The sequence below is a fragment of the Myxine glutinosa genome, chromosome 10 (assembly GCF_964187855.1).
Source record: "Myxine glutinosa chromosome 10, kmMyxGlut1.1, whole genome shotgun sequence".
Taxonomy (NCBI): domain Eukaryota; kingdom Metazoa; phylum Chordata; class Myxini; order Myxiniformes; family Myxinidae; genus Myxine; species Myxine glutinosa.
This window is the reverse complement of record NC_136270.1, coordinates 78,793,665-78,816,343: the sequence shown is the minus strand read 5'-3', so window position 1 is coordinate 78,816,343 and position 22,679 is coordinate 78,793,665. Positions and strand designations below refer to the sequence as shown.

General features: G+C 40.5%; 1 protein-coding gene across 8 annotated transcripts in view; it reads left to right on the top strand.

Annotated features, from left to right (window-relative positions):
• Positions 1-18,953, top strand: part of LOC137434069 (high mobility group protein 20A-like) — a 124,535-nt gene extending 105,582 nt beyond the window's left edge. For all 8 annotated transcript variants that reach the window (XM_078785793.1, XM_078785795.1, XM_078785794.1 and 5 more), the window contains 2 exons: positions 12,327-12,459; positions 17,614-18,953. In XM_078785793.1, coding sequence (XP_078641919.1) covers positions 12,327-12,459; positions 17,614-17,626 — 146 coding nt within the window. In that variant the 3' untranslated portion in view covers positions 17,627-18,953. The remainder of the gene's footprint in view (positions 1-12,326; positions 12,460-17,613) is intronic.
• Positions 18,954-22,679: the final 3,726 nt, after the last annotated feature.

The following is a 22,679-nucleotide window of genomic DNA, read 5'->3' as shown; positions in this document are numbered from 1 at the left end:
GCGGGGCTTAACAAAAAGTGGGCAGAGCCTACCAAAAAGTGTGTGGCACAGGAGGTGCTCAGACAAGAACATTAAGGGAGGTTTATCATTTTATCTTAGCTCAGTTAAAATATCTTGACAAAGAACCAAACTGAAACATCTTTTTTGTTAATGTATTAGATGGTGATGGTAGTGGTAAGATAATTAAATTATTTCCTACGCATAAACAAATATTTGTAGGATCGATGTTTGAGTGGTCCACTTGGGATCATTGATAGTAACAGTAAAAGGCCCATAAGACCTAGGGGGGGTGTTAGGAGGGGATCATTGTTTGAGTGGTCTAATGAACAACATTAAGGATAGGTGCCATAGCCAAAAGGTTCGTAAAGATCAGGGTGGCAGAAATAGAGGTGAGAGGAAAATTAACGTGTAAGTGAATGGGTCGATGTTTGAGTGGGTCAAAGATAATCTGCCAGATGATATGTAGAAGAAGGATTTATAGGTCTATAAGACCAGAAGGATCATAGGTTCATAAGGGGAAACAAATATTTGTAGTGTTTGAGTGGTCTAATGAACAACATTAAGGATAGGTGCTATTGACAAAAGGTTCATAAAGATTAGGGCGGGAGAAATAGAGGTGTTAATGGGTAATGAGGGTGAGAGTAAAATTAACATGTAAGTGAATGGAGATTTGAGGTGTCCCAGAAGCAACATTATTACACTACTAATGACTCATTTAATTAAATTTCTAAAAGATACATGTTCGGATGAAGAACTAGTGGTTTAGTTATGCTATTAGCCAATTGATTAAGAAAATATTTTGTGATAATCTTTTATTGATTTTAATTATACGATTAATCAATCAATTAGTGTACACCTCTCCCCCTCCCAATGCAGCCTCTAGGAGCTGCACTGCGGTATTGCCGGGCGCCCGAGGCGCCCCGGAAATGCCGCGCTATAGGATATTTAATTATTTGGCATGGGGGCGGTGTACTTTGAATGTATCTGTACTTGTTTTCTTGTTTGTTTGTTTGTCCGGGCGATATCTCAGCCATCCTTTGAGCTAGGAAGCTGAAATTTCGGCACAATAGTGAGCAAGTCCTTTCTCAAAAACTGTATTTTTTGTTTTTTGATTAATCAATTAATTGAGGAGTTATTTAATTATTAGCGATTAATTAAGTACTTATTTACCCTGGTGTTGTTGGGCTAGCGGCTCGGGTGCCGGCTTAGGATCCTAGGATCCTGGGTTCGAATCCCGGTCTGATCGCTGAATTAACGCCGGGGGGGTTGACTCAGCCTGTCGTCCTTCCGAGGTCGGCTAATTGAGTACTAGTTCACTGGTAATTCCCTGTTTGTCGTTAAAGGCGGCAAAAAAAGGGTTGGCGTCAGGAAGGGCATCCGGCCGTAAAACATTGCTTCAAAAAGGGGACCGAAAAAACAACAACAACCACGGTTCCCGAAAAAGGCCAACCCCCGCTTTGCAGGGAAAAATGGCCTCCAAAGGTGGTTTTTTTTTTTTTTTTTTTAATTAAGTTCTTATTTAATAAATCAAATTTCCCTTCTCTTCTGACCATTAACTCAGGCACCTTTTGAGTTAGGAAGCTGATATTTGGACATGCCAATGACCAGGTGATTTGGCTGCAAAGGCTATTTTTGATTTATTAATTTATCAATTAATCAATTAATCGATTAATTATTTAATTATTTGATTAATGACTAAAAAAAAGTTATTTTTTTTGTTACATATCCTGATGAAATGGTGGTGGTTTATGTGTTCTGTGACCGAATTGATTCATAATTTAATTTTTTAATGATTATTATTTATTTATTTTCATTATTAATCATTTTTTTATTTTCTTTCTCATTTGGCCAATATCTCAGTCACCTTTTGAGCTGGGAAGCTAATATTTGGACATGACAGTGACCAAGTGATGTGGCTATCAAGGATATTTTTGATTTATTGATTAATCAATTAATCGATTAATTATAAATAAAATTAAAAAAACAGTTACAGATTCTGATGAAATGGTGGTGGTTTATTTTTGATTTATTGATTCATCATTTAATCGATTAATTATTTATTGATTAATCGATTAATTATTTATTGATTAATCAATTAATTATTTAATTTTTTATTAATGACTTATTTAATTAAATTTCTAAAAGATACATCTTTGGATGAAGCACTAGTGGTTTAGTTATGCTATTAGCCAATTGATTAAGAAAATATTTTGTGATAATCTTTTATTGATTTTAATTATACAATTAATCAATCAATTAGTGTACACCTCTCCCTCCCAATGCAGCCTCTATGAGCTGCACTGCGGTATTGCTGGGTGCCGGAGGCGCCCCGGCAATGCCGCGCTGTAGGATATTTAATTATTTGGCATGGGGGCGGTGTACTTTGAATGTATCTGTACTTGTTTTCTTGTTTTTCCAGGCGATATCTCAGCCATCCTTTGAGCTAGGAAGCTGAAATTTCGGCACAATAGTGAGCAAGTGCTTTGTCAAAAACAGTATTTTTTGTTTTTTGATTAATCAATTAATTGAGGAGTTATTTAATTATTAGCGATTAATTAAGTACTTATTTAATTAATCAAATTTCCTTTCTCTTCTGACCATTAACTCAGGCACCTTTTGAGTTAGGAAGGTAATATTTGGACATGACAGTGACCAAGTGATGTGGCTATCAAGGATATTTTTGATTTATTGATTAATCATTTAATCGATTAATTATTTATTTATTAATCGATTAATTATTTATTGATGAATCAATTAATTATTTAATTTTTTATTAATGACTTCTTTAATTACATTTCTAAAAGATACATCTTCGGATGAAGCACTTGTGGTTTAGTTATGCTATTAGCCAATTGATTAAGAAAATATTTTGTGATAATCTTTTATTGATTTTAATTATACAATTAATCAATCAATTATTGTGCACCTCTCTCTCCAAATACAGTCTCTATGAGCTGCACTGCGGTATTGCCGGGCGCCGGAGGCTTGACGGCAATGCTGCGCTGTAGGATATTTAATTATTTGGCATGGGGGCGGTGTACTTTGAATGTATGTGTACTTGTCTTGCTTTCTTGTTTGTTTGTCCGGGCGATATCTCAGCCATCCTTTGAGCTAGGAAGCTGAAATTTCGGCACAATGGTGAGTAAGTCCTTTGTCGAAAACCGTATTTTTTGTTTTTTGATTAATTAATTAATTGAGGAGTTATTTAATTATTGGCGATTCATTAAGTACTTATTTAATTAATTATATTTCCTTTCTCTTCTGACCATTAACTCAGGCACCTTTTGAGTTAGGAAGCTGATATTTGGACATGCCAATGACCAGGTGATTTGGCTGCAAAGGCTATTTTTGATTTATTAATTAATCAATTAATCAATTAATCGATTAATTATTTGATTATTCGATTAATGACTAAAAAAAATTTTTTTTTTTTAAGTTACAGATTCTGATGGAATGGTGGTAGTTTATGTGTTCTATGACCGAATTGATTAATAATTTAATTTTTTAATTATTATTATTTATTTATTTTCATTATTAATTATTTCTTTATTTTCTTTCTCATCTGGGCAATATCTCAGGCACCTTTTGAGCTAGGAAGCTAATATTTGGACATGACAGTTACCAAGTGATGTGGCTATCAAGGATATTTTTGATTTATTGATTAATCAATTCTTCGATTAATTTTATTTATTGATTAATTAATTATTTAAATTTTTTGATTAATGCCTTATTTAATTTTCAAAAAGTTGAAGCTTCGGATGAAGCACTAGTGCCGGGGTGGCGAACCCGCGGCTCGCGAGCCGCATGCGGCTCTTAGCCAGCTCTTGTGTGGCTTGCGAAGGGCTGCTGTATCGGTGCATGTTTTTACATTTTAAAATGTATTTCTATTATAAAATCAAAATGCATTTGAATATTTGACTATACTGCCAATACATCTGCCAATATTTTTAAAATAAAATGAAAGACACTTTTGCGTGTAGAAACACTTGCGCGTGCAGACCCGGAAGTTTGTTAGCTAGGCTAGCACTAGCCCAGCGGCAGTGACCGAATCGCCATGGCAGAGTCAGGAAAACGTAAAGCTAAGCGCAAATATGAAGAGGTGCACAGGGCATTTTTGCCTGAATGGGAGGAATTGTATTTTTTTACGAGCGAAATGGGAAACCCTTGTGCTTGATTTGCCAGACTGCACTGTCGCATTTTAAAGCTTCAAACCTGGAGCGCCATTTCACCTCACTCCATGATAACGTGGCCCGGGATTTTCCCAAAGGCAGTGAACTTCGCAAGCACAAGGTAAATGCATTGAAACGTCAGTCAGAGAAGCAGACTCAGTTTTTTCGGAAATTAACGAAGCACTCAGAGACGGTCACATTAGCATCATATCAGTTGGCATGGAACATTGCTCGAGCTAAAAAGCCATACAGTGAAGGAGAATTCGTGAAAACGTGTCTCAGAGATGTTGTTGCCATCCTCACTCCTAAAAATGACAGTTTGAAGCGTTCTGTGTCAGACCTGCAGCTGTCACGGCACACCATTGAACAGAGAATATCACATATTAACAACTCCATTGAAACACAGTTGCATACGGATCTTGAAAAATGTCGGTATTTCAGCATTGCTTTGGATGAGTCTTGCGACATTCAAGATAAGCCACAATTGGCAATATTTGTACGGTCTGTGTCAGAAGTCTGCACAATTAAGGAAGAGCTGCTGGACATTGTGCCGTTAAAAGACAGGACCCGCGGCATCGACCTGAAAGAGACACTCACGACTGTTGTTGAGAAGGCAAATTTGCAATTACCAAAACTAACAGCAATAGCCACAGACGGTGCACCAGGTATGTTGGGTCGGCAAATGGCCTTGTAGGGCTGTGTAAGGCTGACGACCGTTTCCCTGATTTTTGGACATTTCATTGCATTATCCATCAAGAGAACCTTGTGTCTAGGAAGCTGAACTTGGACCATGTCATGAAACCTGTGCTAGAAATTGTGAATTTTATTCGCACTCATGCTCTCAAGCACATACAGTTCAAAAACCTCATAGCTGAACTGGACCAAGACCTTCCCAATGATCTGCTTCTCCACTGCACTGTGAGATGGCTTTCAAGAGGTAACATGCTTTCCCGTTTTTTTGAACTTTTGGACCCAGTGAAGCTGTTTCTGGCAGAGAAACATAAGGACTATCCTGAGCTACATGACCCCCAGTGGATGTCAGACTTGGGGTTTCTGGTCGACATGCTGCATCATCTGAACAAACTGAATCTAGATCTGCAAGGGAAGTTAAAAATGCTGCCTGACCTGGTGCAAAGTGTTTTCACATTTGTGAACAAACTCACGCTCTTCCAGACCCATCTTCAAAAGGGAGAGCTCACACATTTTCCCTCCTTGTTGAAGGCAAATGGAGAAGCAGCTGAGGTCACAAAAAGGAGCATTGCATGCTATGCAACACTGGTTGAAAATCTGCAGCAGAGTTTTGAGGACAGATTCTGCAACCTGAAGAAACAACGGCCACAGATCACATTCCTCATCAACCCTTTCACTGCTGAATCAGATTGTTTAAAAGCCCCCTTAGTGGCAGATGAAGCAGCATCCCAGTTGGAGATGATTGAACTTTCTGAGGATGACAGACTTAAATGTATCTTGAGAGAAGGAACCACAGGCACAGAGGTTTGGAAAATTGTGCCCACAGACAGATACCCCAGTGTCAAACAGGCTGCACTCAAGCTAATGTCAATGTTTGGATCAACTTACGTCTGTGAATCAGTTTTTTCTACACTGAAACAAGTGAAGTCAAGACATCGCTCTGTTCTTACGGACACACATGTGAAAGAGCTGCTCCGAGTGGCCACAACTGAGTACAAGCCAGACCTGAAAATGATTGTGGAAAACAAAGACTGCCAGGTGTCCCACTGAGGTAATAAACGACCTATGAAAACTGTTAAGCTATGTATTATAATTGTGACATAACCATAATACATATAATTATTAATTATGTCAGTAGGCCTACAAGTTGCTGTTGTCATGTGAGCATGCAGGTGTTGTGCGGCTCTTTGCAATGGTGTGAAGGTTTTTTTTGGCTCTTTATGCTGGACTGGTTAGCCACCCCTGCACTTGTGGTTTAGGTATGCTATTAACCAATTGATTAAGAAAATATTTTATGATCATCTTTTATTGATTTTAATTATGCAATTAACCAAACAATTATTGTACACCTCTCTCACCCAATACAGTCTATATGAGCTTCACGGCGGTATTGCCGGGTGCCGAAGGCGCCCTGGCAATGCCGTGCTGGAGGATATTTAATTATTTGGAATGGGGGGTGGTGTACTTTGAATGTATCTGTACTTGTTTATGTCCTTTCTCCTCTGGGCATTATCTCAGGCATCTTTTGAGCTAGGAAGCTGATATTTGGACAAGACAATGACCAAGTGATTTGGCTGTAAAGGCTAATTTTGATTTATTGATGAATCAATTAATTATTTAATTATTCGATTATGACTTCATTAATTTTTTTTTTTTTAAGTTACAGATTCGGATGAAACTGTGGTGGTTTAGGTATTCTATTAGCCAATTGATGAATTATTTAATTATTTCATGATTATTATTAATTTATTTTCATTATTAATAATTTATTTATTTTCTTTCTCATCTGGGAAATATCTCAGGCACCTTTTGAGCTAAGAAGCTGATATTTGGACGCAACAGTTATCAAGTGATGTGGCTATAAGGGATATTTTTGATATAATGATTAATCAATTAATCGATGAATTATTTATTTATTTATTGATCAATTAATTATTTAACTTTTTCGATTAATGACTGAGTTAATTTTAAAAAAATTAAATTACAGATTCGGATGAAACGGTGGTGGTTTAGGTTTTCTAGTAGCCAATTGATTAATAATTTAATTATTTAACCATTATTATTTGTTGATTTTCATTAATCGCATATTTCTTTTCTTTCTCATCTGGACAATATCTCGGGCACCTTTTGAGCTAGGAACCTGATATTTGGACATGACAATGACCAAGTGATGTGGCTCTAAAGTATTTTGTTGATTTATTGATTAATTAATTAATTATTGATTAATTGATTGAATTAGTTTTTTTAAAGTTACAACTTCGGATGAAACACTGGTGGTTCAGGTATGCTATTAGCCAATTGATTAAGAAATTATTTTACAATTGTTATTTATTTATTTTAATTACGCAGTTAATCAATCAATTATTGTACACCTCTCCTTCCCTCCCAATACCCTCTCTATGTGTTGCCTGGCGTCTGGCAATTTATTTATTGGCATTGGCAATCAATTTTTTGGCAATACCGCACTGGAGGATATTTATTTATTTGGCGTGGTTGGTACTTTGAATGTATTGGTTCACGAGTTAGCAAACAGAGTGACCACTATATTCGCCATGGGTGTGTGTCTGTGTGTCTGTCTGTCCGCAGCATAACTACCCGATGATATCATCTGATCTTGATGAAACTTGGGTGGGAGGTTGATATCATGATCTAGTTGTGTCCTGCCTAGAGTGGGCGTATTGCGCCCATTGTGGGCGGAGCCACGCCTGAAAAAGATGTCTTTTTAGGGGGTAATCGAGTTCAAGCTACCTCTTCTCCGAGGGGTTTGGTGGAATCTGACAGGGGTTTCAGTATTTGTTTAGGCCAATGTCATGTGTCTAGCCCCACGGAGCTCGATTTTTCATTTTCGCCCCAAGGTCAAGGTCACAAGTTCACGAAATTTAGAAAAGTCGATTTTTTATGGTTTTATCACATTCTTCGCTTCCTGATAGGGTGAAATGTCGTACATGATCTTATATTATCACATACATCATGAAATACAAGTTTTCCACCAAATTTCAGAATCTTCAACCTTTGACCTTTGAAGGTTACAAAGGTCAAATTTTCAACGTTGTCGGAATCGAACCGAATTTTGGGTATTGTGCAGCTATCTAACCTCATAACTGATTATACATTATTTTCTATCTCATTTCAAGGTCAGTAACCTTTGTTTTGACATTTCCCGGGCCAGCACCACACACTATTACGTACAGCTGGCTCTTAAAGGCCTGCGCACGCAGCGCATTGGGGCCCTTTGTAAATAGGCATGTACACCGCATGTCGGGAGCCGACACCTGTCACGTGGGCCCCCGATCCCCCCCAGTCCGGGCCTGTTTCGATTATAGTCCGTCCTTTGTCATTGAATGACAACCTCGCTCGTGAACCATCGTCGTCTCCTGACTTGTCTGTACTTGTTTTTTAATATATTTCACCTGTCACTTATCTGCTTTTATGCAGCCTTCCATTCTGTATAAACATTTTGCTTATCCATCCATAACTTTTCATTGACTGAACCAAAATTGATAAAGTCTTGTGGTGTTATTTGAAGATGACTGATGCTGACATTGCAGTTACCCCATTCTATGGTTAACTCTTATTACCTGCGCCACCAAAGGTGGATGGGGGTTATATTTTCACCCCTGTCTGTCTGTCTGTCTGTTTGTTTGTGAACAAAATATCTCAAAAAGTTGTGGACGGATTCAGACGAAATTTGGCAGAGATGTAGCATATTTTCGCAAGGGCAAAATGATTAGATTTTGGTGAAGATCTGAATATGGATTCGGATATGATAATTATTTTATCTTTTAAGTGATTCTTCACCATTGGGAAATAGGGCCAAAAACTATACATAGCAGAATATCTCAAAAAGTTATGGATGGATTTGGACGACACTTTGTGGACAGGTCGAGTGTGTGACAATGAAGAATCGATTTGATATTGGTGAAGATCTCAATATCGATTCGGATATGATAATTATTTAATTTCTTAAGTGATTTTTCACCATCTAGTGATATGGCCAACCAGGCGGAGGTATGCTCTCCACTGAGTGCCGTTCTAGTTTAAAAATGAGTTTGCCACCATTTTTTGAATGATCGGCCAGACAAGTTGTAAATAAATACTTCTTATAACTTTAAACACCGGCGATTAAGCTACCCCTATTTTGTGGATGGGTGCTAGGGAAAGAGAGTTGTCTAAATTTTTAGATTGGTTCATCTATTCTTCTCGGTGCCCTGCATCTATTGACCTGCCTTTTATATACCATGTTCATACACTACCGGTCAAAAGTTTTAGAACACCTCAATTTTTCCAGTTTTTATTGAAATTTATGCAGTTTAATGTCCAGTGAATAACCTGAAATGGTACAAAGGTAATCAGTAAACTGCTCGAGGTAAAAAAAAAAAAATTAGGCTTGCAAAAACGGGAAAATAATGTAAATTGCACAGTTATATTGTTAAAAAAGGCCTTCTTCAGGGAACAAGTAATGGGTTAACAACTTTTGAAGTAATGGGTTACAAAGGGCTAATGGGAACAAGTAATGGGTTACAAAGGGCTACCACAGCTGTAACTTACCAAACTTACCAGCTGTAACTGTAACTTACCAGCTGTAACAGCAGCTGTAACCAAAGGGCTACCACAGCTGTAACTTACAGCTGTTCTGCAGCAATGTAAGTAAATTAAGCCTTGAAAGGTGATGCAAACTATTCCTGCAGGTGTCCCAACCTCTGCTGATTACTTGATTACAAACCCCCTGTCTGTATAAAAGCACTATTGGAACAGACTGTTATTACACCCTCTGAAGCATTATTTGGACAATATTGCACTGCAGGAAGTAGTATATTGGAAACTGGAGGAAACTTTGACAGGAAGAGGTCTGGCAAACCCAAAGCCACAACAGAATCAGAAGATAAGTTTCTGAGAGTCAACAGCTTGCGTGATGGGCGGCTCACAGGACAACAGCTTCAAGCACAGCTTAACACTGGTCGAAGTAAGCAAGTCTCAGTTTCAACTGTGAAGCGAATACTTTGAGCTGCAGGTTTGACAGGTCGAGTGGCAGTAAGAAAGCCATTGCTAAGATGGCAAAATAAGAAAAAGAGGCTTGCCTGGGCCATGAAGCACCGCCAGTGGACTACTGAAGACTGTAAGAAGGTCTTCAGGATCGATTAATCAAAATTTGAAATCTTTGGTTCATCATGCAGGATTTTTCTATGCCATCGAGTAGGCGAAACGATGGTTCCTCAGTGTGTGACCCCAACTGCCAAACATGGAGGAGGAAGCGTGATGGTCTGGGGCTCTTTTGCTGGATCCAGAGTTGGCGACTTGCACAGAGTGACGAGCACCCTGAACCAAAAGGGCTACCACAGCATTTTGCAGCGCCATGCAATACCCTCTGGTATATGCCTTGTTGGTCAGGGGTTCATCCTACAGCAACATAATGGCCCTAAACACACCCCAGGCTATGTTAAAACTACCTTCGAGGAAAAGAACAAGACGGTAGGCTTCAAATCATGGAATGGCCAACGCAGTCTCCCGACTTAAACCCCATCGAGCTGGTTTGGGATGAACTGGACAGAAGGGTGAAAGCAAAGCAACCTACAAGTGCAACACATTTGTGGGAACTTCTGCAACAGTGTTGGGAAGAACTTCCCGAACAATATTTGATTTCCATTGTAGAAAGAATGCCACGAGTGTGTTCGGCGGTTATATCTGCAAAAGGTGGCTACTTTGCTGAGTCAAAAATTTTAATTAAATTTTGTTAAACAAAATGATTCTATGATTTCTTTTTTTATCTCCAAATGTTTATTTGTTCTATGCTTAATTTCAGAATACATTGAGACATTCAACTGCGTAAATTTCAATAAAAACTGGAAAAATTGAGGTGTTCTAAAACTTTTGACCGTTAGTGTAGAGTACTCATCATATTTGTGGTACTAAAAGTATATAATTATAACGTATGCTGTTAGGATGTTTGTAAAACAAAGGGCTGAAGGTTTGAGCTGCCTGCCTGCCTGCATGAACTGAATGTATCAGTTATACATTTCTCATATTTATGGCAAATCTCGACATTGTTATAGTATTTAAGCCTCCATCCTTTAGTATAGGGGAAGGCTTATTGCTATGGTAGGGTTTGTATCTGTAGTTGGCACCTTCAATTTTGAATGGTATCACGAGTTTCTTCGACCCCTCCTCCCAGGAGTAATAAACCACCATTTAGAATATTTTTTTTCTTTATGCACTCTCAATTCTCAAAATTTCCAAACTTTATCAATTCCAGAGCTGTTATCTCTGAACCTGCTGGGACTTTCGGAATGAAATTTTGCATCAATAATGTGAATAGAACGTACATTGGTTGACCTATTTTTGACCTTGACCTAATTTTAAGGTCATGTAATTGGTCATTTAAACATTTTTCACCATAACTCAACTAAGGTTTATCCAATTGGAACTAAATTGCCCTCTCAAGATAGCCTAAAGCAAGCCATGTTTAAACTTAATTTACATCATAACCCTCCAGATTAAAGGTGAAGGTCTTACACCCCTAGGAGTACTAAACCAACCTTTAGGTTTTTCTCCCTTTTTTTCTGGCAATGTCCGAGCTGTATCTTAGAGCCGGCTGGGACTTTTGGAATGAAATTTTGCATCAATGATGGCAATAAAGGTATGCCGGGTTGGCCTTTTTGACCTTGACCTAATTTTCAAGGTTACGACCCAATTATAGACATTTTTCACCACAACATTTTTCACCACAACTCGCCTAAGGTTTGTCCAATTAGAACTAAATTGCCCTCTAGATAGCCTATAGCAAGTCACATTTACTCTCAATTTATATCATACCACTCCGGGTTGAAGGTCAAGGTCAAATGACGGTATGAAAAAAAACACGTTTTTATTGGTCTCACTCAATTCTGACAAAGTGGAATATCAAAGACCGCCGCTTGGCCTTCCAATATGTTTTTGCATCATAATAGTGGACATGCAGTGAAGTTGTGCACCTGATATTTGATTCATGTCCTTGATCTACTTTTTTCGGATTGTGACCTAATTAACAAAAAACACATTTTTGATCATAACCTAAATAATTATACTCCGATTTTCATGATGTGAGTTTTATGGGTAGACTGTAGATTCGGACACATTTTCTTCTTGTACGCTCTATCCCTAAATATTGAAGGTCAAGGTCATATGGTGGTCCGAACAAAATATGGACATCATTGGATCACGGGCCAAGGGTAAGTCGTGGGCGATCGCCAAGGGACAAGGGTAAGCCTCCCCCGGTCGTAATATTTTACCCTTGGCAGACATCTAGTTCAATATGTGAGTTTATGATTACAGTAATTTTGAATCGTCTTTAAATTGTGAAGTGAACTTTCGGTAAGTTAATTATGTGATTAGACCTAAAGTTGCTAAGGATAAAACGGGAAAAAAAAAATATTTAGAGTTTCAAAAATGATTACTTTGACCTCTTTCCATGATATCTGTGGCCTGATGCAGGTACAGGGGAGACTCCGACCCCTGAGACGATCGACTCTTACATGAGCAAGCTCCACAATATCATTCTGAGCAGCCCTGGGGAACATGTGGGCCTGTTGCCCACCATCCGGCAAGTCATCAGTCGGCTTGACAGGTGCGTTTGTGCAGGCACATGTTTGCAAATTAAAGGGCCTATCTTTTATGACCAGGGTTGCACAGTTTACTCGTAATGAATTCATCTAAATTCACTCGAATGTAAATTTTGTCTCAGGTATCAAATCAATTGTTCTGATACATTTTTCTCTGTTTTTAAAGATGTCTCATTGGTCACATCGTTAGACTGCTCAAAATACTAATCCTGGCTATAAAAAAACAAGATTATTTTCCTCTGACCTTGACAACAACAGAAGTCTGTTCGTTTTTAAAATTCCAGAGAATAATTTTCTTGGTAACAGGATAAATGATAGAGAAGAGGAATTTGACATAACACTGCCGCAGTTTTCTTTATTGCTTTAGATATCTGGTTAAATAGTTGTTGTTTTTCTCATAAAGTGGCACTTTTGAAATTATCGTGTTCATCTACATTTAAATAATTTTAAAAAGGGGATTTTTTTGGCGTTTCATAGTTGATGAAATATTGAGAAAATTGGATGAAGTAGAATTTTTAGGAAAGGATAGGAAAACATAGACCTGGTGGTGGCTTTATGGTTAATATGGCTGGCTTAAGATATTAAGTTAATGAGTTCAATAAATCTGTTGTGTCATAAATCACACCAGATGGACTCAGCCTTCCGAGGTCGACAAAATGAGAAACAAATCTGGGAAAAACAAGACCGAAAGTTTAACAGCGGCGTAGCCGGGCTTGTTTGATACTTTCGTTGAAAAGGATAGTATGACCTGGGTGGGGATACCAGTTAGCAAATAATGTAAGTATTAAATTATTTTGAAGTACTGTAAGTCTCTAAGCTGTCTGTCCCCATGGAAGTGAAGAGATTGCTTTGCGACACTGGTTTATTCCATTTGTTTTGAGTCATCCAAGAGCCATACACCGCTTCAATCCTGTAACTTTGCAGTCACGACAAAGGCATTACAGTGTTACGATTATACAGGGTGTTCCATAAGTCTGGAACCATAGGGCAAAATAAATGCTTTATAAATTTTTTCTTTTGAGAGTGATTTTTTTTTTCATGACTTTTTTTCATTTCTTGCAGGTGCCCATGATGTCGCTGGGTAAGGAACATCATGGACATCTGCAAAAACCAAAACAATCATGAAAAAATATTTCTTAAATGAAACAAGTCAGGAGACAACGATGGTTCACGAGCGAGCGGTATTCAATGACTGCTCAATGAGCAATGTTATGAGGTTAGTTAGCTACACAATACCGAAAACTCGGTTCAATTCCGACAAATTTGAAAATTTGACCTTTGTGACCTTCCTAGGTCGAAGGTCGAAGATTCTGAAATTTGTTGGAAAACTTGTATTTCATGATGTATGTGATAATATAAGATCATGTATGACATTTCAACCTATCAGGAAGCGAATAATGTAATAAAACCATCAAAAATCGACTTTTCTAAATTTCGTGACCTTGACCTTGGGGCGAAAATGAAAAATCGACCTCTGTGGGGCTAGACACATGACATTGGCCTAACCAAATACCGAAACCCCTGTCAGATTTCACCAACTCCCTCGGAGAAGATGTAGCTTGAACTTGATTACCCCCTAAAAAGACATCTTTTTCGGGCATGGCTCCGCCCACAATGGGCGCAATATGCCCACTCTAGGCAGGACACAACTAGATCATGATATCAACCTCCCACCCAAGTTTAGTCAAGATCGGATGATATCATCGGGTAGTTATGCTGCGGACAGACAGACAGACAGACGCACACCCATGACGAATATAGTGGTCACTTGATAACTCGTGAACCAAAAATCATGAATCACTTATTTTGCTGTATGGTTCCAGATTTATAGGACAGCATGTATTTACGATATAATTTTTTTAAATATTATTATTAAAGTTATTATTATTATTATTACGAATACGATACCTCTGTATTAAGAAACCTGGCCTAATTTGTCTGAAGTGGCCTAAAGGTAAGGCATGAAGCCTAAGGCCTATACGTACTGTGTCGATCGAAGACCTGTAACACCTATGCTTTCGATATTTGATGGTCATTTTAATAATCGGTTTGTTTGTGTTTCACACTGAATGAAAAACAGAAAGGTCGAGCATGGAGATTGTGATATATGACAGGTTCCACGATATGTTCATCCTGAACGGCATATTTATCAAAATGGCGGTGTGTTGAGTCAGCAGTAGTACGCCATAATGACATCACAGACGTAATCACATCACATCACTCCTGTCATGTGACCAGATCCTCAGCTATGATTGGTGTACGTTTGTGAGGTACATACATATGGACAGACAAACACTGTTCTAGACTGCTTTGCCCTACGGGCTACACCGTAAAAATGAGCCATTAGAATATCCTGCGTTGAAGTGACGACCTGCCCAGGATTGCATTCCCTAGCGAATGAAACTGCCATGCTTCGGCCAAGCGCCTGATGATACAAAAGGAATCGTTATTATAGGAAAACGTAGAAAAAAAAACTGGGGTAAACTCGGAAAAAAATTGAGAAAATGATTATAAGTGGTCTCGAAAATTAGATGAAATGAGCAATAAAATAGAGGGAGAAAAATGATCCAGAATGCCAAATGATCCAGAACATGTATTAGAAAGTACAGAAAAAGTAAAATAAGATATTTGAACGCCAATGAAAATGCAAAAACGCCAAAAGAAAACGGGGTATAATGCTGAAAGCAATAATGGAAAAATTAGGAAAAAAGTCTTCCTCCTCTAAAACCTGGTGTCACCTGGTATATACTCCCCTTCCATCCCTTCCCTCACTTCATGTCACCACAGCCGACTCTGCTCGAAAGAAGACTGAATGCCTGAATTCTGTGTTTGCATCCAAATATTGTGTCCCTAACCCCTCTTTCTCTTTCTGTGTCCACCCTATAAAGTCACACCCAACTGCTCCTGGACTTTGTGTATTTTGCACCTCAGAAGGTGGAGAGGTTTTTTGCAACCCTCGACTCTGATTTGGCAATGAGACAATCCTAAAAACCTGCTCTGCTGCTCTTTCACTTCCTCTCTCTCTGTTCTTTTCACCGTATTGTTTGCCCGAGGGCATCTTCCATCTGCTTGGATATCAGCCAACATCACTGTATTACATTTTTAAAATGTGCAAAAACTGATCCCTTAACTTCAGACCTATCAGCTTACTTCCAATCATCAGCCAAGCCATCAAATCCCATCATCGCAGTTGATTGAAATCCTTCTTTTTCTCCAATGCCCTCATCTCGGATCACCAATTTCGTTTCAGATCAGGTCACTTCACCCTGGACATGCTGCTTCTCTTCCAACAATGGATGAATTCCCTCAATGTCAGACTGTTTGGCATCCTGCCTTACTCTCCAAACTATCTGCCTATGGCATTAAAGGCCAACTCCACTCTTGGAGCCAACCAACTTGACTTCTTCTACTCTTGTAGCCTCAGCAGAATCCTTTCATCTCCTCTTTCAAGGCCAGAGAGACCACAACCCCATGATACCTTACTGTTCTGATGTATCGTACCAAATTTTGGCCATATCAGTCATGTAGTTTGTGAGGAAAATGTGTTTTAGTGAATATGAGAAATTATGGGAGGGAGGGAGGGAGATGAGAGAGAGTGAATATGAGGGATTGGCCCCCTTCCCAGGGGAGATGCGGCCATGGAGAGCACAACTTAAGGTTAGGGCATGGTCACGATGCTGCATGGCCAGGTTGGTCTGGATCCCGTTGTCGGTTTCTGAGAAGAAGATTTTTGAATGAAATACCAATATTTTCGGCAAACCCCCCTTTAACCCACCAAAATATATTGGTGCATCCAGATGGGGAACACAACCCCATGAGACCTTACTGTCCTGATGCATCGTACTAAATTTGGTCCATATCTGTCAGGTAATTCGTGAGATTATTTTGGTCAAATTTTAATGTACGACCCGACACCGGGACCCACTCTAAAGTTCCGAATATTTCAGAAAATTAACCTAATGAGCGCACATCTGCTATGCCGCTTTAAAAAAATACGTTGTTTTAATTTTTATGTGTTCATCTTTACTCTCTCATAACAGATTAATTCATCACTTAAAGCTGCAAAATAAATGGAACGTAATTACTACATTTACCGCTTATTGGTGTTAAAAGCAACATAATTACTCTTAGAGAAAGCTTTAAATTACATTGGACTGAATATGTTTTGTAGTGACTTGGCCATTTAAACGTTTAGCCGTGCACATGATCAACGAACGGTCCGTGTACACGTTCAGCAAAATACACAGATATGCACAGGCCTACTTCCTAATCTTCATTCATGATCTCTCTGACCCTGAAAAATCCCGTTTATCTAGTTGCAGATGACTCCACCCTCTGCCGTCACATCCCTCGTCTTTCAGACAGGCAGGCTGCAGCCTCTTCCCTTTCTTCAGTCCTTGACAAAATCACAAACTGGTTGAACACTTGGAAATATGTATTTCAATCCTAGCAAATCACACACTCACAAATCTCACCAGGACCATCTGGCAAACCTTCCTAGCTACTTTCTTAACAATCCTCTTGAGGAAGTTGTCATTCAAACTCCTGGGTCTTACTATCAGACATCATCTTTCTTGGGCAAACCACATTTCAAAGTTGGCCTCCTCCCACATTCCTCCCCACAACCCATATTTGTCCAAGTCTCCTCCTAATTTGTCCTTCAGCCTTGCTTTTGGTGTTTCTCCCCTCTCTCTTCTGTTGCATCCTGATACGTTCCGTGTTCTATCCCTTTCACAAGCTTTGACTCCATACATTTTTTTTTTATTACAAGTTGTCCAGAATGTAAAATGGGTTAGAAAGAACATATTTCCACCACTGCAGTCTTTTGTCTGTGACAATCCAATGCTGGTTGATTTCAAATCACAGAAGCTCTTGTGACCTTTGACCTCTGACCTCTGACCTGGAACATTTTTTTGCTCTTTTGAATGTTTCTCATTTCCAGAATTGTGTTGTGGCACGAGTTCTGTTTTACGAGCAATTATTAGTTAATCGGCCTATTCCTAACAATATGGTATCAGAGCCTATGATGGTCCTGTGATTCCAAAGTGTGGTTTATTTTTGGAGTGTGATTACATCTGGGGGCAGCCTGTCATGGGTATTTGCAACCCCCAAATGCTTGAGTATGTTAAATTGACCAATGACTTACTTTTATTTTCCAGTGAGAAGTTATGAAGAATGCCAGCTTGAGGAAGCATTTCACAAGGAGAATTTTACCATGTCGTCCTTACATCTGCAATTCTCCTTGTGGTTAACTTTTAAAAGAGCTATTTTTATTTCCACGTACCGTTCTGCACCTTCACTGCATTTAGTCTTTGTATGTCTTTTGCTCCCTTCTGATATTGTTTCCTCTTCATCTTCCTTGGGGTGTTCCTCTAAAGTCTAAAGTATGAGGGGGAAGTGAAAGCAATTTCCCCTCAACTGTGACACATGAAACTTGGCACAGATTTTGGTCCCTTTTCTGAGTAGTTTGCAACCAGTGTCACACATGTTTCCCAGAAATGGCTGATCGTTTCCTGATGCCAGTGGAGTAGATGTTAGAAATCGTGTTTTGGGCTCTGCAACCTCTTTTTAAAAAGGGAAAAGCTTTTGACACCCGCCTCCCCCACTCCACTCCCTCATGTTTAACTTTTTCATGCTGATTTAAAAAGAAGATTGTCAATAAATATTCAAGAGGATGAAATATCGACATATTGTCCTTATGACACGTTTACAAATACCTCTCTACCAGCAAGATGCGCCCTTTGGGGGCTTTTAATGCGACATGAGCACTTAGCACAATTATGCTTGGCATCTGCACTGGCTTTTTCCTTGTAAAAATATTTGATTATTTATGAGTGCTTGTTCCACATTTGGTTGATTATGAACTGAATGTTGTGTCAAATGTGATGATGTTCCTCAATAGGACTGACCACCAACCCATGAGGACACTCAAAAAGTTATAAAGCCACAGTTTTGCTATTTTGGATTGCAGCATCGCCCAAGGATGTTAAGGGAACACCCAAAGAATACTTTTGTTTGTTCGTTTTTATTTCCAGAGACCATGGAACTCCTTGCTAGTAGAGATAAGGTATTAAGGTCATTTGTGGGCAATGGTTTCAAATATTTGTTTTCTGTATTCTTTTGTTTGTTTGTTTTCCAGTCACTTGTTTTTGTCCATGTTCCCTGAAATGTAGTTTTAGCAATGCAGGATGCTTTACGTCAAAAGATACATAAAGTGCTTGACATGGGGTGCTTTACCCAGTTCCACCCCTGTGTGTTGGGACCTTCCAGTCTCATCTATCAAAAGTAACCAGAAACTGCGTGAAAACAACAAGCACAGCAGTCATTACACTTTTGCTTGTGATTTTTATGTTTTTTTAACAGAAAAGTAGTAATTATTGTTTGGTTTCATCCATTGTCAAACTGCTGTGTGATTTATGTTGGCAAATACTTAATGTACAAATGAATTGCTTGCCTTTTCAGATTTCTTTTTTTTGAACTAAAACTTTTGTAAGATGAATTGACTCATTTCTTTCTAGTGATTATGTTTATTTATATATATGTATATACAACATGCATTTTAAAGGCCATTTTCCCTGCTCGAGCGGGGGTTAGCCTTGCGGTCCCCATGACAATCTTCTCCATTTTGCCCTATTTTCTACATCTCTCCTTGTTAACCCCATTGCCCGCATTTCTTCTTCCACCATCTTTAGCCAAGTCTTTCTCGGTCTTCCCCGTCCTCTACTTCCTTCTACATTCATTTCCATCACTCTTCTCAACCAGTCACTTTCATCCTTCCTCAACACATGACCAAACCATCTCAACCTGTTCCTCTTCACAGCATCAATCACAGGCTCTATTCCCATCATTTTTCGCAATTCATCATTTGTCTTCCTCTCTCTCAACGATACTCCGTACATCCATCGAACCATTCGCATTTCCACCCTTTCCAACCTTCGTTGCTGCTCTATGTTCATTACCCATGTCTCGCTCCCATAAATCATAACACTTCTCACACATGCAGCATACACCTTTCCCTTCAGCTTCAACGACACTCCCCTCCTCATCAGCACGCCACTCAGTTCCCGAAACTTCTTCCATGCACATCTCACTCTAGCAACCGTTGCCGAGTCTGATCCACCTTCTCCATTCAGCATGTCTCCGAGGTAGCAAAATGTTTTCACACCTTCCAGCTTCACGCCGTCTCCAAGATTCAACTCAACATTTCCTCCATCTGCAGCTCCCTCTGTGCACACCTTACATTTGAATGTAGCTGCCACACTGGTTAATGACCCTCTCAGACCACTACATTTTTGATGAACCCACTCAGCGCACATTGTACATTGAATGGAGTTCACTCCGACACCCTTCCTGCACACAGCACAGGGCCACTTCCCAGTTCTTTCCACCTCACCACATGCTTTACCACTTGCCATCACCTTTGTCTTTCCGATATTCACCTTCAGACCTTTTGTCTCCATACATTCCTTCCACTTCTTCATCTTTTCCTTCAGTCCATCCATACTTTCCGCAATCAACACCAGATCATCTGCAGACAACAACTCCCACGGTAAACCCTCCTTTACGTTCTGAGCCAGCACCTCCATCACAGCTACAAATAGTAGTGGACTTAGTACCGACCCCTGATGCACTCCCACCTTCACCTCAAACTCACCACTGTTCCTGTCCTTCATCTTTACAGCTGTGCGCGCTCTTTTGTACATTTCCATCATGACTCTGATCAACCATTCCTCCACTCCTAACTTCCTCATTGCCCATGCCAATACTTTGCGTGGAACCCTATCGAATGCTTTCTCCAGATCAACAAACCCAAGAAACAACTTCTTCCTCTTCTCCATGTACTTCTCCTGCAACTGCCTCACAATAAAAAGTGCGTCTGTCGTTCCTCTTCCTGGCATAAATCCAAACTGCATTTCGTCGATCTTCACTTTGTTCCTTATCCTCCTCTCCAACACCCTTTCCAATACCTTCATTCCATGCTCCAATAACTTTATCGCTCGGTACGAGCCACACTCTAGAGGGTCACCTTTCCCCTTGTATAGAGGGACGAGGGTACTCAGTTCCCAAACCACTGGAATGTGGCCTTCTTTCACCACCAGATTACAGATCTCTGTCATTCTCTTCACATCCCAACTTCCTGCTGCCTTCAACATATCTCCCACAACTCCCGTCGGCCCTCCCGCTTTTCTATTCTTCATTGCTTTTATCGCTTCCTCAACTTCCTTCTCAGTTATCTTCTCTGCCGGTCCTAAAACTGGGTTACTCTCTATGTTGCCATCCAATTCATTCTCTGTATTCAACAGCATTTCCATATATCTTTTCCATCTTCCTTTAATTCCATCTGGGTTCACAACGATTTGTCCCACTTCATCCTTCAAGCAACTCACCCCCATCACATCACACCTCTCTTTCGCGATCTGCTTTGCAATCCTGAATACTGCTCTCTGACCCTCTTCCGAATCCAAGCGTTCCCCGAACATTTTCCTACATGCCTCCTGCGCCTTTGCTACCTCTTTCTTTGCAGCCTTCTTGGCTGCCTTATAACTTTCATGCTCTGCTGTTTCTGCTCCCGTACCCTTCGCCTTCTGCCACTCCTTGAACTTCTTCCTCTTCTCGTCAATCCTCTTTCCAACTTCATCATGCCACCACCATGTTTCCGAGTGCCTTGGTGGTCCTTTTGTCCATCCACATACCTCACCAACGGCTCCCAACAGACTAGCTTTCATTGACATCCAACCACTTTCAAGCTCAACCATATCATCCTCTACCCTACTCAGCCTCTCTTTTAATGCCTCCCTTACTGTCACCTCTTTCAACCTCCACACCTTCATTCTCGGTTGGTACTTCACCCGCCGAGCTCTCCTCGCACCTTTCACCCTTATGTCGCAGACAACCAAGTGGTGCTGTGAAACAGCCTCCTCCCCCGGGATCACCTTTGTGTCCCGGAGGTGCCCCCTATCTCGCCTACGCACCATCAGGTCGTCAACGGTTGTCGTCGACCCACCTGACGTGTATGTAACAAGCTTATTATCCTCTTTCTGGAACTGAGTATTACAAATCAACAAATCAGCAAACTCCAAAATCCTTTCACCTTCTCCATTTCTCACACCATATCCGTAACCCCCATGAACTCCCTCAAAACCATCCATACTCCTTCCCAAATGCCCATTTAGGTCTCCTCCTACCACAACAACTTCCTCATCTTTCACGTTTTCCATCAGCTTCTCTATCGCACACCAGAACTTGTCCTTCTCTTCATCGCTCCGACCAACCTGCGGAGCATATCCCGAGATGACGTTCACCAAGAGCTTTCCAATCATCATTTTCACCATCATCAACCTATCACTCACTCTAGTCACACTCACCACACTGTCTACAAACTCCTCAGAAAACAGGACACCAACACCATTCACGCCCTCCAGGCACCCTTGCCACACAAACTTGTATTTCTGTCCCTGCCTACCCTTCACCATTCTCACACCACTTCCCCTCCATCTCGTCTCTTGCACACAACATATGTCCACTCTTCTTCTGACCAATACTTCCACCACTTCTCCTGATCTCCCTGTCATTGTCCCTACATTCCATGTCCCAAACCTCAGAAACCGATCTCCACTTCAGGCTGTACCCTGCCCATATGTAGTTGTAATTGTCATGGTTCTCTTTTTGAGGCAATGTTTTTATGGTCGGATGCCCTTCCTGACGCCAACCCTCTTAGTCGTCTCTTACGACACGCAGGGATACGGTGTACCTATTCTAATCCAGGGTACACACTGGGGAACGTTTAAAACATGGAAATTCTGGGGGGGTTTGGGGGGGGGGGGCGGCATCACGGCTGTGGGAGCTTCTCGCATCACGGGGGGGGGGGGGGCATCACGGCTGTGGGAGCCCCGTCAGCACCACGCTACGGCGGTCCGGTCAGCACCACACCACGTCAGCCCGGTCAGCACCACACCACGGCGGCCCGGTCAGCACCACACCACGGCGGCCCGCTCAGCACCACACCACGTCGGCCCGGTCAGCACCACACCACGGCGGCCCGGTCAGCACCACACCACGGCGGCCCGGTCAGCACCACACCACGGCGGCCCGGTCAGCACCACACCACGTCAGCCTGGTCAGCACCACACCACGTCAGCCCGGTCAGCACCACACCACGTCAGCCCAGTCAGCACCACACCACGTTTGCCCAGTCAGCACCACGGCGGCCCGGTCAGCACCACAC